Below are 13,402 nucleotides of genomic sequence, written 5' to 3'. Positions count from 1 at the left end.
CGAGCAGCTACGTGGTCAGGGGAGAACACGTTTGTAAATTTTTACAAATTTGATACCCTGGCAAAGGAGGACCTGGAGTTCTCTCATTCGGTGCTGCAGAGTCATCCGCACTCTCCCGCCCGTTTGGGAGCTTTGGTATAATCCCCATGGTCCTTTCAGGAACCCCAGCATCCACTTAGGACGATAGAGAAAATAAGAATTTACTTACCGATAATTCTATTTCTCGGAGTCCGTAGTGGATGCTGGGCGCCCATCCCAAGTGCGGATTATCTGCAATACTTGTACATAGTTATTGTTAACTAATTCGGGTTATTGTTTAGGAAGCCATCTTTCAGAGGCTCCTCTGTTATCATACTGTTAACTGGGTTTAGATCACAAGTTGTACGGTGTGATTGGTGTGGCTGGTATGAGTCTTACCCGGGATTCAAAATCCTCCCTTATTGTGTACGCTCGTCCGGGCACAGTACCTAACTGGAGTCTGGAGGAGGGTCATAGGGGGAGGAGCCAGTACACACCACCTGACCTGTAAAAGCTTTACTTTTGTGCCCTGTCTCCTGCGGAGCCGCTATTCCCCATGGTCCTTTCAGGAACCCCAGCATCCACTACGGACTCCGAGAAATAGAATTATCGGTAAGTAAATTCTTATTTTCGGCATCGATGGACAATAGTACATTAGTGTCAGTGGGCTTGGAGAGCTGGAAGGCCTGCATAACAGTTAAGACCTTTCGGATATTGCTCACTGATTGCCGACCCCAGATAAATCCAGTCTGGTCAGTGTGCACTATATCAGGGACTATGAACTTGAGTCTATTAGAGAGGATTTTAGTGAATAATTTATAATCCGTGTTTAAAAGGGAGATCGGACGATAAGAACTGGGAGACTAAGGATCCCGGCCAGGCTTCGGTATAACCTTTATGACGGCTGAATTAAAATATTGAGGCAAGGAAGCACCATGCATAAAAGAACTAAATAAGACAGAGAGAGGTTCGCTCAGTCTAGTAGATAGAATTTTATAGTAGTCATTGGCGAAACCGTCAGGGCCCGGAGTCTTCACAGTCTTCAGCCCAGCTATTGCTAGAGAAACTTCTTCAGTGGTGATAACTGCCTCCATGTTTATGTAGTATTTTTTTTGTGGATTAAAAAAACGTTATTACGCTATTGTGGACTATTTCCCTTCTTTTGAGGACGGTTGTATCTTGAATTCCATTGTGAGCTGTGCCCTCTCAACACACATGCTGTCGTGTCTACATATGAGGTAGACCTCTCTATATGGTTGGAGTCCTTTGCATATATCTCTCATTGTAGCGTCTGAGAAAGGCCAATATTACCCTATGAGGTGTCTGTAATTAACATCCTGAAAAAAAAAGGTATCCATGCTCTGGAACTGACATCCGACTGATATTCGTCAGGATATTCAGTGTTTAAGCGCCGAGGGACTATATATTGGTGATCTTGTTTGTGTTTTATGTATATTTAAGTGTGGGTGACACTTTGCACCAATTGATTTCCACAGGCTGCTAATTGCTCAGTGGTATATTTCAAACCCCCTTTTTTTCCCTACTTGCTCTAGATCAACTGTGCACAAATGTCCAACATTAAAACTTATGAATAAGGTCTAGTGTACAATGGAACATTGCTCAAGAGTGGAGTTATTTAGTGTAGAAAATAAAAACCTACAGTACTTACCTTGTATGCACACTTCTGCTGGATCATCTGGGGTTTCCGATGACTCACTGCTGAGTCCCATGCTGCACTTATTACTGTGCTGTTTGTGACCACTATAATATGACATTGACTGTGTAGTTTCCTATTTTCCAGGTGGGTTTTCCTAATGCTGGAAAGTCGTCTCTGTTGCGCCTTCTTACAAATGCCCGTCCTGCTGTGGCAGACTACCCCTTCACTACCCTCAATCCTCACGTTGGTGTCATCAATTATCAAGATCATGAACAAATTGCTGGTAAGTCCCAAGTCTCATCTTCAGGAAACAATCATTTTCAAGTAAAAGCCTGTCAGGCAGTGTGACCAGATGCGCATCGCTGATCACACCAAGCGATCACAGGTTTTTGGGCTTCACGAGACCTGGCAAATGGGGGATTCTTTCTTACTGTTAGTAACCGCCTGTTACGGACTACACCCACTGCACAGTGGGCGGTATGTTGCTGCCATCACCAGGTCCTACCACCGGCCCTGGAACCGCTTTCTGCTCAGGCTCCTACCATTGCACCTGATGCCGCTTGTTGCTGTAACACTGGTCACTGACCTGGACCAGGTCCTGCATGATAGCTGACAGGGTGGAGCTTGGAGACACCTGGCTCAGCCCAGAACAGGCGGAGAATGGGACTGCATGTGTTGCATTACTGCTGGTTCCAAGATAAAGGCAGTCCACTTGAAGGCAAGATGTTTATTGCTCAAAAATTCTTAAAAAAGATTTGTCCTCTATACAAGCATTGCTCAGAGGGTACAGCATACAACATGTTTACAGCAGATATCTCTTCTCTTGAGAACAACTGTTTCCACTCACGGGTCACATCCCCTTATATATAGCCTGAAGACACAATTCAGCTCATATTACACTGGAACTGGTAATTTACATTCCTCTTTTGATATATTTATCACACAGATTCAAAGTATCTATATAGTTTAGCTAGCAATAATGTTTGCATTTGACTTCCTAAACGAACAAATTGTACAGGAAAACATTTTGAAAACTAACAAATTGTTTTTCTCCTGCCATTCATTATCTGTATGAATGTACGGAAAATTCTTAACAGCAAACTCTTTTTGACACACTTTACATACACTGACGTTTCCCTTCATTAACACCTTCCCTCTGGAGGCTGCAAACTCCAGACACATCACCTGCGGTGAGTACACTGGCCAATATCAAAAGATTTGTCATTCACCAATCCTCCTGCTATGAAATGCCAGTTTCTCTGACGTCCTAGTGGATGCTGGGAACTCCGTAAGGACCATGGGGATAGCGGCTCCCCCGGAGTCTGGGCACAACTAAAAGAAAGCTTTTAGACTACCTGGTGTGCACTGGCTCCTCCCACTATGACCCTCCTCCAAGCCTCAGTTAGATTTTTGTGCCCGGCCGAGCTGGATGCACACTAGGGGCTCTCCTGAGCTCTTAGAAAGAAAGTATAATTTAGGTTTTTTATTTTACAGTGAGACCTGCTGGCAACAGGCTCACTGCAACGAGGGACTAAGGGGAGAAGAAGCAAACCTACCTGCTTGCAGCTAGCTTGGGCTTCTTAGGCTACTGGACACCATTAGCTCCAGAGGGATCGACCGCATGGAACTGGCCTTGGTGTTAGGTCCCGGAGCCGCGCCGCCGTCCCCCTTACAGAGCCAGAAGCAAGAAGAAGTCTGTAAAATCGGCGGCATGAAGACTTCTGTCTTCACCAAGGTAGCGCACAGCACTGCAGCTGTGCGCCATTGCTCCTCATACACACTTCACACTCCGGTCACTGATGGGTGCAGGGCGCTGGGGGGGGGGGGCGCCCTGAGCAGCAATATAAACACCTTGCCTGGCAAAACAATCACAAAATATAGCCCCAGAGGCTATATATGTGATAATTACCCCTGCCAGAATCCTTAAAAAAAAGCGGGAGTAAAGTCCTCGAAAAAGGGGCGGAGCTATCTCCCTCAGCACACTGGCGCCATTTCTCCCTCACAGTTCCGCTGGAAGGAAGCTCCCTGGCTCTCCCCTGCAGTCTACACTACAGAAAAGGGTAAAAAAGAGAGGGGGGGCACTAAATTTAGGCGCAGTAAATATTATAGCAGCTATAGGGGACATAATTCAGTTAGTCCCTGCATTATATAGCGCTCTGGTGTGTGCTGGCATACTCTCTCTCTGTCTCCCCAAAGGGCTTCTGTGGGGTCCTGTCCTCTGTTAGAGCATTCCCGGTGTGTGTGCGGTGTGTCGGTACGGCTGTGTCGACATGTTTGATGAGGAAAATTATGTGGAGGCGGAGCAGATGCCTATAGAAGTGATGTCACCCCCTGCGGGGCAGACACCTGAGTGGATGGTTTTATGGAAGGAATTACGTGCAAGTGTCGACTCCTTACACAAAAAATTTGACGACATGCCAAATGCGGGACAGACGGCTTCTCAGCTCGTGCCTGCCCAGGTGTCTCAAAGGCCATCAGGGGCTCTAAAACGCCCGCTACCTCAGATGGCAGACGCAGATGTCGACACGGATACTGATACCAGTGTCGACGACGATGAGTCAAATCTAATGTCCACTAGGGCCATTCGTTGCATGATTGAGGCAATGAAGGAGGTATTACACATTTCGAATATAAACCCACGTACCACTAAAAAGGTATTATGTTTGGGGAGAAAAAACTACCCGTAGTTTTTCCCCCCATCTGAAGAATTAAATGAAGTGTGTGAAGAAGCGTGGGCTTTCCCCGATAAAAGATTGGTAATCCCTAAAAAATTACTAATGGCGTTCCCTTTCCCGCCAGAGGATAGGGCACGTTGGGAAACACCTCCTAGGGTGGATAAAGCGCTCACACGTTTGTCTAAAAAGGTGCCACTTCCGTCTCCGGATACGGCCGCCCTAAAGGAGCCTGCGGATAGAAAGCAGGAGGCGATCCTGAAGTCTGTGTATACACACTCAGGCATTATACTTAGACCAGCTATTGCGTCAGCATGGATGTGCAGTGCTGCCGCTGCATGGTCAGATTCCCTGTCAGAAAATATTGACACCCTAGACCGGGACACTATTCTCCTAACCATAGAGCATATAAAAGACTCAGTCTTATACATGAGAGATGCACAGAGGGAGATCTGCCGGCTGGCATCTAAACTAAGTGCATTGTCCATTTCTGCTAGGAGAGGCTTATGGACTCGGCAGTGGGCAGGGGATGCAGATTCCAAAAGGCACATGGAAGTTTTGCCTTATAAGGGTGAGGAGTTATTCGGGGATGGTCTCTCAGACCTAGTTTCCACAGCGACAGCTGGGAAATCAGCATTTTTACCCCAGGTTCCCTCACAGCCTAAAAAAGCGCAGTTTTATCAAGTGCAGTCCTTTCGGACCCAGAGAAACAGGCGGGTCCTTTCTGTCCAGAGGCAGAGGTAGGGGAAAAAGGCTGCAACAAACAGCAGGTACCCAGGAGCAAAAGTCCTCCCCCGCTTCTTCCAAGTCCGCCGCATGACGGTGGGGCTCCACAGGCGGAGCCAGGTACGGTGGGGGGCCGCCTCAAAAATTTCAGCGATCAGTGGGCTCGCTCACAGGTGGATCCCTGGATCTTGCAAGTAGTATCTCAGGGGTACTACAAACTGGAATTCGAGGCGTCTCCCCCCCGCCGTTTCCTCAAATCTGCCTTGCCAACGACTCCCTCAGGCAGGGAGGCTGTGCTAGAGGCAATTCACAAGCTGTATTCCCAGCAGGTGATAGTCAAGGTGCCCCTACTTCAACAAGGACGGGGTTACTATTCCACACTGTTTGTGGTACCGAAACCGGACGGTTCGGTGAGACCCATTTTAAATTTGAAATCCTTGAACACATACATAAAAAAGTTCAAGTTCAAGATGGAATCGCTCAGGGCGGTTATTGCAAGCCTGGACGAGGGGGATTACATGGTATCCCTGGACATCAAGGATGCTTACCTGCATGTCCCCATTTATCATCCTCACCAGGAGTACCTCAGATTTGCGGTACAAAATTGTCATTACCAATTCCAGACGCTGCCGTTTGGACTGTCCACGGCACCGAGGGTGTTTACCAAGGTAATGGCGGAAATGATGATACTCCTTCGAAAAAAGGGAGTTTTAATTATCCCGTACTTGGACGATCTCCTAATAAAGGCGAGATCCAGGGAGCAGTTGTTGGTAGGAGTAGCACTATCTCAGGAGGTGCTACACCAGCACGGTTGGATTCTGAATATTCCAAAGTCACAGCTGGTTCCGACGACACGTCTACTGTTCCTGGGAATGATTTTGGACACAGTCCAGAAAAAAGTGTTTCTCCCGGAAAAGAAAGCCAAGGAGCTGTCATCTCTAGTCAGAGACCTCCTGAAACCAAAACAGGTGTCGGTGCATCACTGCACGCGAGTCCTGGGAAAGATGGTGGCTTCTTACGAAGCAATTCCTTTCGGCAGGTTCCATGCCAGAATCTTTCAGTGGGACCTGTTGGACCAATGGTCCGGATTGCATCTTCAGATGCATCGGCTAATAACCCTGTCTCCAAGAACCAGGGTGTCTCTGCTGTGGTGGCTGCAGAGTGCTCATCTTTTAGAGGGCCGCAGATTCGGCATACAGGACTGGGTCCTGGTGACCACGGATGCCAGCCTTCGAGGCTGGGGGGCAGTCACACAGGGAAGAAACTTCCAAGGACTATGGTCGAGTCAGGAGACTTCCTTGCACATAAATATTCTAGAACTAAGGGCCATTTACAATGCCCTAAGTCAGGCAAAACCCCTGCTTCTACACCAGCCGGTACTGATCCAGTCAGACAACATCACGGCGGTCGCCCATGTAAACCGACAGGGCGGCACAAGAAGCAGGACGGCAATGGCAGAAGCCACAAGGATTCTCCGATGGGCGGAAAATCACGTGCTAGCACTGTCAGCAGTGTTCATTCCGGGAGTGGACAACTGGGAAAAAGACTTCCTCAGCAGGCACGACCTCCACCCGGGAGAGTGGGGACTTCATCCAGAAGTCTTCACACTGATTGTAAATCGTTGGGAACGGCCACAGGTGGACATGATGGCGTCCCGCCTAAACAAAAAACTGGAGAGATATTGCGCCAGGTCAAGGGACCCTCAGGCGATAGCGGTGGACGCTCTAGTGACACCGTGGGTGTACCAGTCAGTTTATGTGTTCCCTCCTCTGCCTCTCATACCAAAGGTACTGAGAATAATAAGAAAACGAGGAGTAAGGACAATACTCGTGGTTCCGGATTGGCCAAGAAGAGCTTGGTACCCGGAACTTCAAGAGATGATCTCAGAGGACCCATGGCCTCTGCCGCTCAGACAGGACCTGCTGCAGCAGGGGCCCTGTCTGTTCCAAGACTTACCGCGGCTGCGTTTGACGGCATGGCGGTTGAACGCCGGATCCTAAAGGAAAAGGGCATTCCGGAGGATGTAAGCCAGGAAAGATGTAACGGTAAAACATTATCACCGCATATGGCGGAAATATGTTGCTTGGTGTGAGGCCAATAAGGCCCCAACAGAGAAATTTCAGCTGGGTCGATTTCTGCACTTCCTACAGGCAGGAGTGACTATGGGCCTAAAATTAGGCTCCATTAAGGTACAGACATCGGCTCTGTCGATTTTTTTCCAAAAAGAACTAGCTTCATTACCTGAAGTTCAGACATTTGTAAAAGGAGTGCTGCATATTCAGCCCCCCTTTGTGCCTCCAGTGGCACCCTGGGATCTCAACGTGGTGTTGAATTTCCTAAAATCACATTGGTTTGAGCCACTAAAGACCGTGGATCTAAAATATCTCACGTAGAAAGTGGTCATGTTATTGGCCGTGGCTTCGGCCAGGCGTGTATCAGAATTGGCGGCTTTGTCATTTAAAAGTCCCTATCTGATTTTCCATATGGATAGGGCAGAATTGAGGACTCGTCCCCAGTTTCTCCCTAAGGTGGTATCTGCTTTTCACTTGAACCAACCTATTGTAGTGCCTGCGACTACTAGCGACTTGGAGGATTCCAAGTTACTGGACGTAGTCAGGGCCTTGAAAATTTATGTTTCCAGGACGGCTGGAGTCAGGAAAACTGACTCGCTATTTATCCTGTATGCACCCAACAAACTGGGTGCTCCTGCTTCTAAGCAGACTATTGCTCGCTGGATTTGTAGCACAATTCAGCTGGCGCATTCTGCGGCTGGACTGCCGCATCCTAAATCAGTAAAAGCACATTCTACAAGGAAGGTGGGCTCATCTTGGGCGGCTGCCCGAGGGGTCTCGGCTTTACAACTTTGCCGAGCTGCTACTTGGTCAGGGGCAAACACGTTTGCAAAATTCTACAAATTTGATACCCTGGCTGAGGAGGACCTTGAGTTCTCTCATTCGGTGCTGCAGAGTCATCCGCACTCTCCCGCCCGTTTGGGAGCTTTGGTATAATCCCCATGGTCCTTACGGAGTTCCCAGCATCCACTAGGACGTCAGAGAAAATAAGAATTTACTCACCGGTAATTCTATTTCTCGTAGTCCGTAGTGGATGCTGGGCGCCCGTCCCAAGTGCGGATTGTCTGCAATACTTGTACATAGTTGTTGTTCACAAAAGGGTTATTGTTATGAGCCATCTGTTGAGAGGCTCAGTTGAATTTCATACTGTTAACTCGATATGGTATCACGAGTTATACGGTGTGATTGGTGTGGCTGGTATGAGTCTTACCCAGGATTCAAAAACCTTCCTTATTGTGTCAGCTCTTCCGGGCACAGTGTCCTAACTGAGGCTTGGAGAAGGGTCATAGTGGGAGGAGCCAGTGCACACCAGGTAGTCTAAAAGCTTTCTTTTAGTTGTGCCCAGACTCCTGCGGAGCCGCTATCCCCATGGTCCTTACGGAGTTCCCAGCATCCACTACGGACTACGAGAAATAGACTTACCGGTGAGTAAATTCTTATTTTAGCATACCATTTTCTACAGTCACAGAAAATAGTGATTCCTTATCCAGTCATATACAGAGTAAGTGCATTTTTAAAATACATTGAAACACATCTTAAATATAAACTACATATAACATGTTAAAACACATTATTAAACATACATTTATAGTGCATGGTGGCTAGCACCGATTTGACCATTAAGAATGAGGAGTGCAGAAGTTTTTTGCTTGCATTGATGGAATCCAGTATGGTGAAGACTAGATTAAAGGAAACATTACAGGTTTGCTAAAACTCTTGTGGTAATACTAAGAACATCCTAATTTCCAAAATTCCTATAAAATGTAAACTCCCTACAAAAGATAGACTTGCCTAAATATGCCATCGCTATTCTACATCTAAGTACAGTATGTGTCAGGAATGTGGACAATATTTACTAAATGTAAGCAGCAGTGAAGTGCATTGAGGTGAGGCAAAGCCTTTCCTGTCATACTAAATATATATATATTTATATATATTTATATATATATGTATAGAGAGAGAGAATATCATGCTAAATATAATATATATATGTATAAGTATATGGAAAATATATATTAGAAATATCTTCTTTGTATTATTTTAACATTTTTATAGTACAAAACTCTGGAGTAAAAAGTCTTGACGGGTGAGGCGGTGCCTACCCTGCCAACCTTGGCCCTCATTCCGAGTTGTTCGCTCGGTAATTTTCTTCGCATCTCAGCGATTTTCCGCTAATTGCGCATGCGCAATGTTCGCACTGCGACTGCGCCAAGTAAATTTGCTAAGAAGTTTGGTATTTTACTCACGGCATTACGAGGTTTTTTCTTCGTTCTAGTGATCGTAGTGTGATTGACAGTAAGTGGGTGTTTCTGGGCGGAAACTAGCCGTTTTATGGGAGTGTGTGAAAAAAACGCTGCAGTTTCTGGGAAAAACGCGGGAGTGGCTGAAGAAACGGGGGAGTGTCTGGGCGAACGCTGGGTGTGTTTGTGACGTCAAACCAGGAACGACAAGCACTGAACTGATCGCACTGGAAGAGTAAGTCTCGAGCTTCTCAGAAACTGCACAGAAAAATCTTTTCGCAATATTGCGAATACTTCGTTCGCAATTCTGCTAAGCTAAGATACACTCCCAGAGGGCGGCGGCTTAGCGTGTGTACTGCTGCGAAAAGCGGCTAGCGAGCGAACAACTCGGAATGAGGGCCATTGTCCGCACATCTCTGATCAAAACTCACCAAATTACCAGCAGTATATCTATCTACAGTATTTAGGTCGACAAGTTCAAAAGTTCGACATGACAATGATTAACAAGTTTCTTGGGTCAAATCTTGTATGTTTAGTGATATGTGACCACCGTCAGTAAAAACGATGCGCTTGCCACAGGTTACTATTCCCAATCAAAGTCCATGTGGATTGTAAATCGAGCAAATGTTGGGGAAACACGTAAAAACCCAACCTGTAGGCCTTAAGCACTTCGACCTAATGCATGTCGACCATATGATGTCGATCTACACACTGTGGGGTAAATTTACTAAGATGGGAGTTCTATTTAATATGGGATGTTGCCCATAGCAACCAATCAAATTCCAGGTATTATCTTCTGGAAGGTGCTAGATAAATGAGAAGTAGAATCTTATTGGTTGCTATGGGCAACATCCCATCTTAAATAGAACTCCCATCTTTACTCCTGTCTGTCTATCATCTGGATATCGGGATTTGCATTTATATTTCTATGGAGAGGACAGGTGAGGAAAATCCTGCCGATATGTTACCTGAAATACTGTACAGGGTTCTACAGGGATTCTAAGTTGCGTCCTACTGACAGATGGTAGCCCTATGAATCGGGTATGGATCATTAGGTCGACAGTCATTAGGTCGACCACTATTGGTCGACATGGTGTCGTTTTCTTCGTAAAGTGACGGGGAACACCAATTAGTGCACCGTGTCCCCTCGCATGGCTCGCTTCGCTCGCCATGCTTCGGGCAAGTTCCTCTGCTACCACTGTGCTCGGCACAGGTTACCGTTCCCAATTGTAGTCCACGTGGATCGTAAAGTATGAAAAAGTTCAATTTTTTTTTTTTAAAGGTGAAAAACTCATGTTGACCTTTTTCCACGTCGACCTATTGACCATGTCAACCTGTCGACCTATTGACAGTATCCCTATGAATCAATGCCTTAGCTACTGTGAGTTCTGAGTATGATGGACAAGTACCGAGACAGACATACTTGTAGATAGACTATTATGCCCATCTGTGAGGTGTTGGGACTTCTGCTCAGCATGCAAAGTGCAGTAGCTACAGCCTCACTGATGACAAGTCTGACATTATTATTATTATTAGCTAAGGGGGTGCTGTGTGGCTGGCTTCCTTTACATGTGATTCATGGCAATAACTGATTGTCACAGATTTACATTTGGTATAAAAAAAAATAGAATATACTCATTTTGTAATACCACTTGCTGCCATCAGGTGGTAACACTAACCATTTCCATTTTCCTTTGTTGATTAAATGATCACTGTGACTAATACCGCTTTCACATCGCAAACCCTGCTTTTAAAACGTTTCTTTAAACGGGTCTTAAAATGGGTCTGAGCAGTTAAACCCCCTTCACATCGCATGTTGTAACCAGTATATTACCGTTTCATTACCGTTTTGGTACCTTTCACACTGAACCCGTTTCACCCATAGAAAACAGTGGTTGTCGTTTTAAATGGACTTTTCTGGCCCACACATTATTAATAATTATTAATTATTAATAATTAGGCTAGTCGTAAGATGGAACCCAGCAGCTTCAAGCATCTTTACCATGTTTTTGTAGATTACTGCATCCTTCACTGTCCCAGTGATTTGTCTACATATTTCTTCATCCCCTGAATCTGATCCTAAGCAGCTCCCTAACCTCCTCATCACTCCAATTTGCCATTTTAAACTGGATTCTGTATAATAAAATGCTTCTTCACTCTCGTGTTTTCTCCAGTTTATTTCCTGCTTCTGCCTGGTGACATCACGCATGGAGACAGCCTATCACAGGCATGTCCAAACTGCGGCCCTCCAGCTGTTGAGAAACTACACATCCCAGCATGCCCTGACACAGGTTTCAGTGGCGCACGCAGGGGGGGTTTCAGAGTACCTGGAAACCCCCCCCCCCCCCCGATGAGCTAAACTTTACATTTCTGAGACGGAGACAGCAGTGTCTCCGTCTCTGTAAAAGCCGCGACCGCGGAGCAGCTACAGTAGCAGAGAGCAGTGTAGCTCTCTGCAAAGAGCGTGTCTGAGGGGAGCTGCTGGCCGCACATGCTCAGTCACAGCAGCTCCCTCCGTCCTCACACGGCCCCAGTGCACGATTTGTGAGTCTCATATATACTGCAAACTTAAAGTTTCCTCAACTTAAAAACCTGGGAGTGCCGCCTTTTTGTTGTTTGCTGTATGTATTATATATATATATATATATATATATAGCAAAAAGAAGCAGCGGAACTCCGTCGGTATAAATAATCCAATGTGTATTCAAATCAAAAACATAACAGTGGTCACATAGAGAACCAACGTTTCGGGGTCCTGAGACCCCATTGTCAAGGCGTGGACCCTTGACAAAGGGGTCTCAGGACCCCGAAACGTTGGTTCTCTATGTGACCACTGTTATGTTTTTGATTCGAATACACAGTGGATTATTTATACCGACGGAGTGCCGCTGCTTCTTTTTTCCTTATTTGAATCATTGTTTGCTGCGGAAATCATATTATACTGAGAGTGCCGGGCATTTCCACATCATATATATATGTTTATACACTGCTCAAAAAAAATAAAGGGAACCCTAAAATAACACATCCTAGATCTGAATGAATGAAATATTCTTATTAAATACTTTGTTCTTTACATAGTTGAATGTGCTGACAACAAAATCACACAAAAATTATCAATGGAAATCAAATTTATTAACCCATGGAGGTCTGGATTTGGAGTCACCCTCAAAATTAAAGTGGAAAAACACACTACAGGCTGATCCAACTTTGATGTAATGTCCTTAAAACAAGTCAACATGAGGCTCAGTAGTGTGTGTGGCCTCCACGTGCCTGTATGACCTCCCTGCAACCCACACAAGTGGCTCAGGTAGTGCAGCTCATCCAGGATGGCACATCAATGCGAGCTGTGGCAAGAAGGTTTGCTGTCTCTGTCAGCGTAGTGTTCAGAGCATGGAGGCGCTACCAGGAGACAGGCCAGTACATCAGGAGATGTGGAGGAGGCCGTAGGAGGGCAACAACCCAGCAGCAGGACCGCTACCTCCGCCTTTGTGCAATGAGGAACAGGAGGAGCACTGCCAGACCCTTCAAAATGACCTCCAGCAAGCCACAAATGTGCATGTGTCTACTCAAACGATCAGAAACAGACTCCATGAGGTTGGTATGAGGGCCCGACGTCCACAGGTGGGGGTTGTACTTACAGCCCAACATCGTGCAGGACGTTTGGCATTTGCCAGAGAACACCAAGATTGGCAAATTAGCCACTGGCGCCATGTGCTCTTCACAGATGAAAGCAGGTTCTCACTGAGCACATATGACAGAGTCTGGAGACGGCAAGGAGAACGTTCTGCTGCCTGCAACATCCTCCAGCATGACCGGTTTGGCAGTGGGTCAGTAATGGTGTGGGGTGGCATTTCTTTGTGGGGCCCCACAGCCCTCCATGTGCTCGCCAGAGGTAGCCTGACTGCCATTAGGTACCGAGATGAGATCCTCAGACCCCTTGTGAGACCATATGCTGGTGCGGTTGGCCCTGGGTTCCTCCTAATGCAAGACAATGCTAGACCTCATGTGGCTGGAGTG

General features: G+C 46.4%; 1 protein-coding gene across 3 annotated transcripts in view; it reads left to right on the top strand.

Moving 5' to 3' along the window:
• The window catches only part of MTG2 (mitochondrial ribosome associated GTPase 2), a 69,553-nt gene that overhangs the window by 52,791 nt on the left and 3,360 nt on the right, over nucleotides 1-13,402 (top strand). For all 3 annotated transcript variants that reach the window (XM_063959313.1, XM_063959312.1, XM_063959311.1), the window contains exon 6: nucleotides 1,820-1,958. In XM_063959313.1, the coding sequence (XP_063815383.1) occupies nucleotides 1,820-1,958 (139 nt within the window). The remainder of the gene's footprint in view (nucleotides 1-1,819; nucleotides 1,959-13,402) is intronic.

Source organism: Pseudophryne corroboree, chromosome 3 (assembly GCF_028390025.1).
Source record: "Pseudophryne corroboree isolate aPseCor3 chromosome 3, aPseCor3.hap2, whole genome shotgun sequence".
NCBI lineage: Eukaryota > Metazoa > Chordata > Amphibia > Anura > Myobatrachidae > Pseudophryne > Pseudophryne corroboree.
The sequence above is the reverse complement of the archived record's forward strand: the minus strand, read 5'-3'. Positions and strand labels throughout refer to the sequence as shown.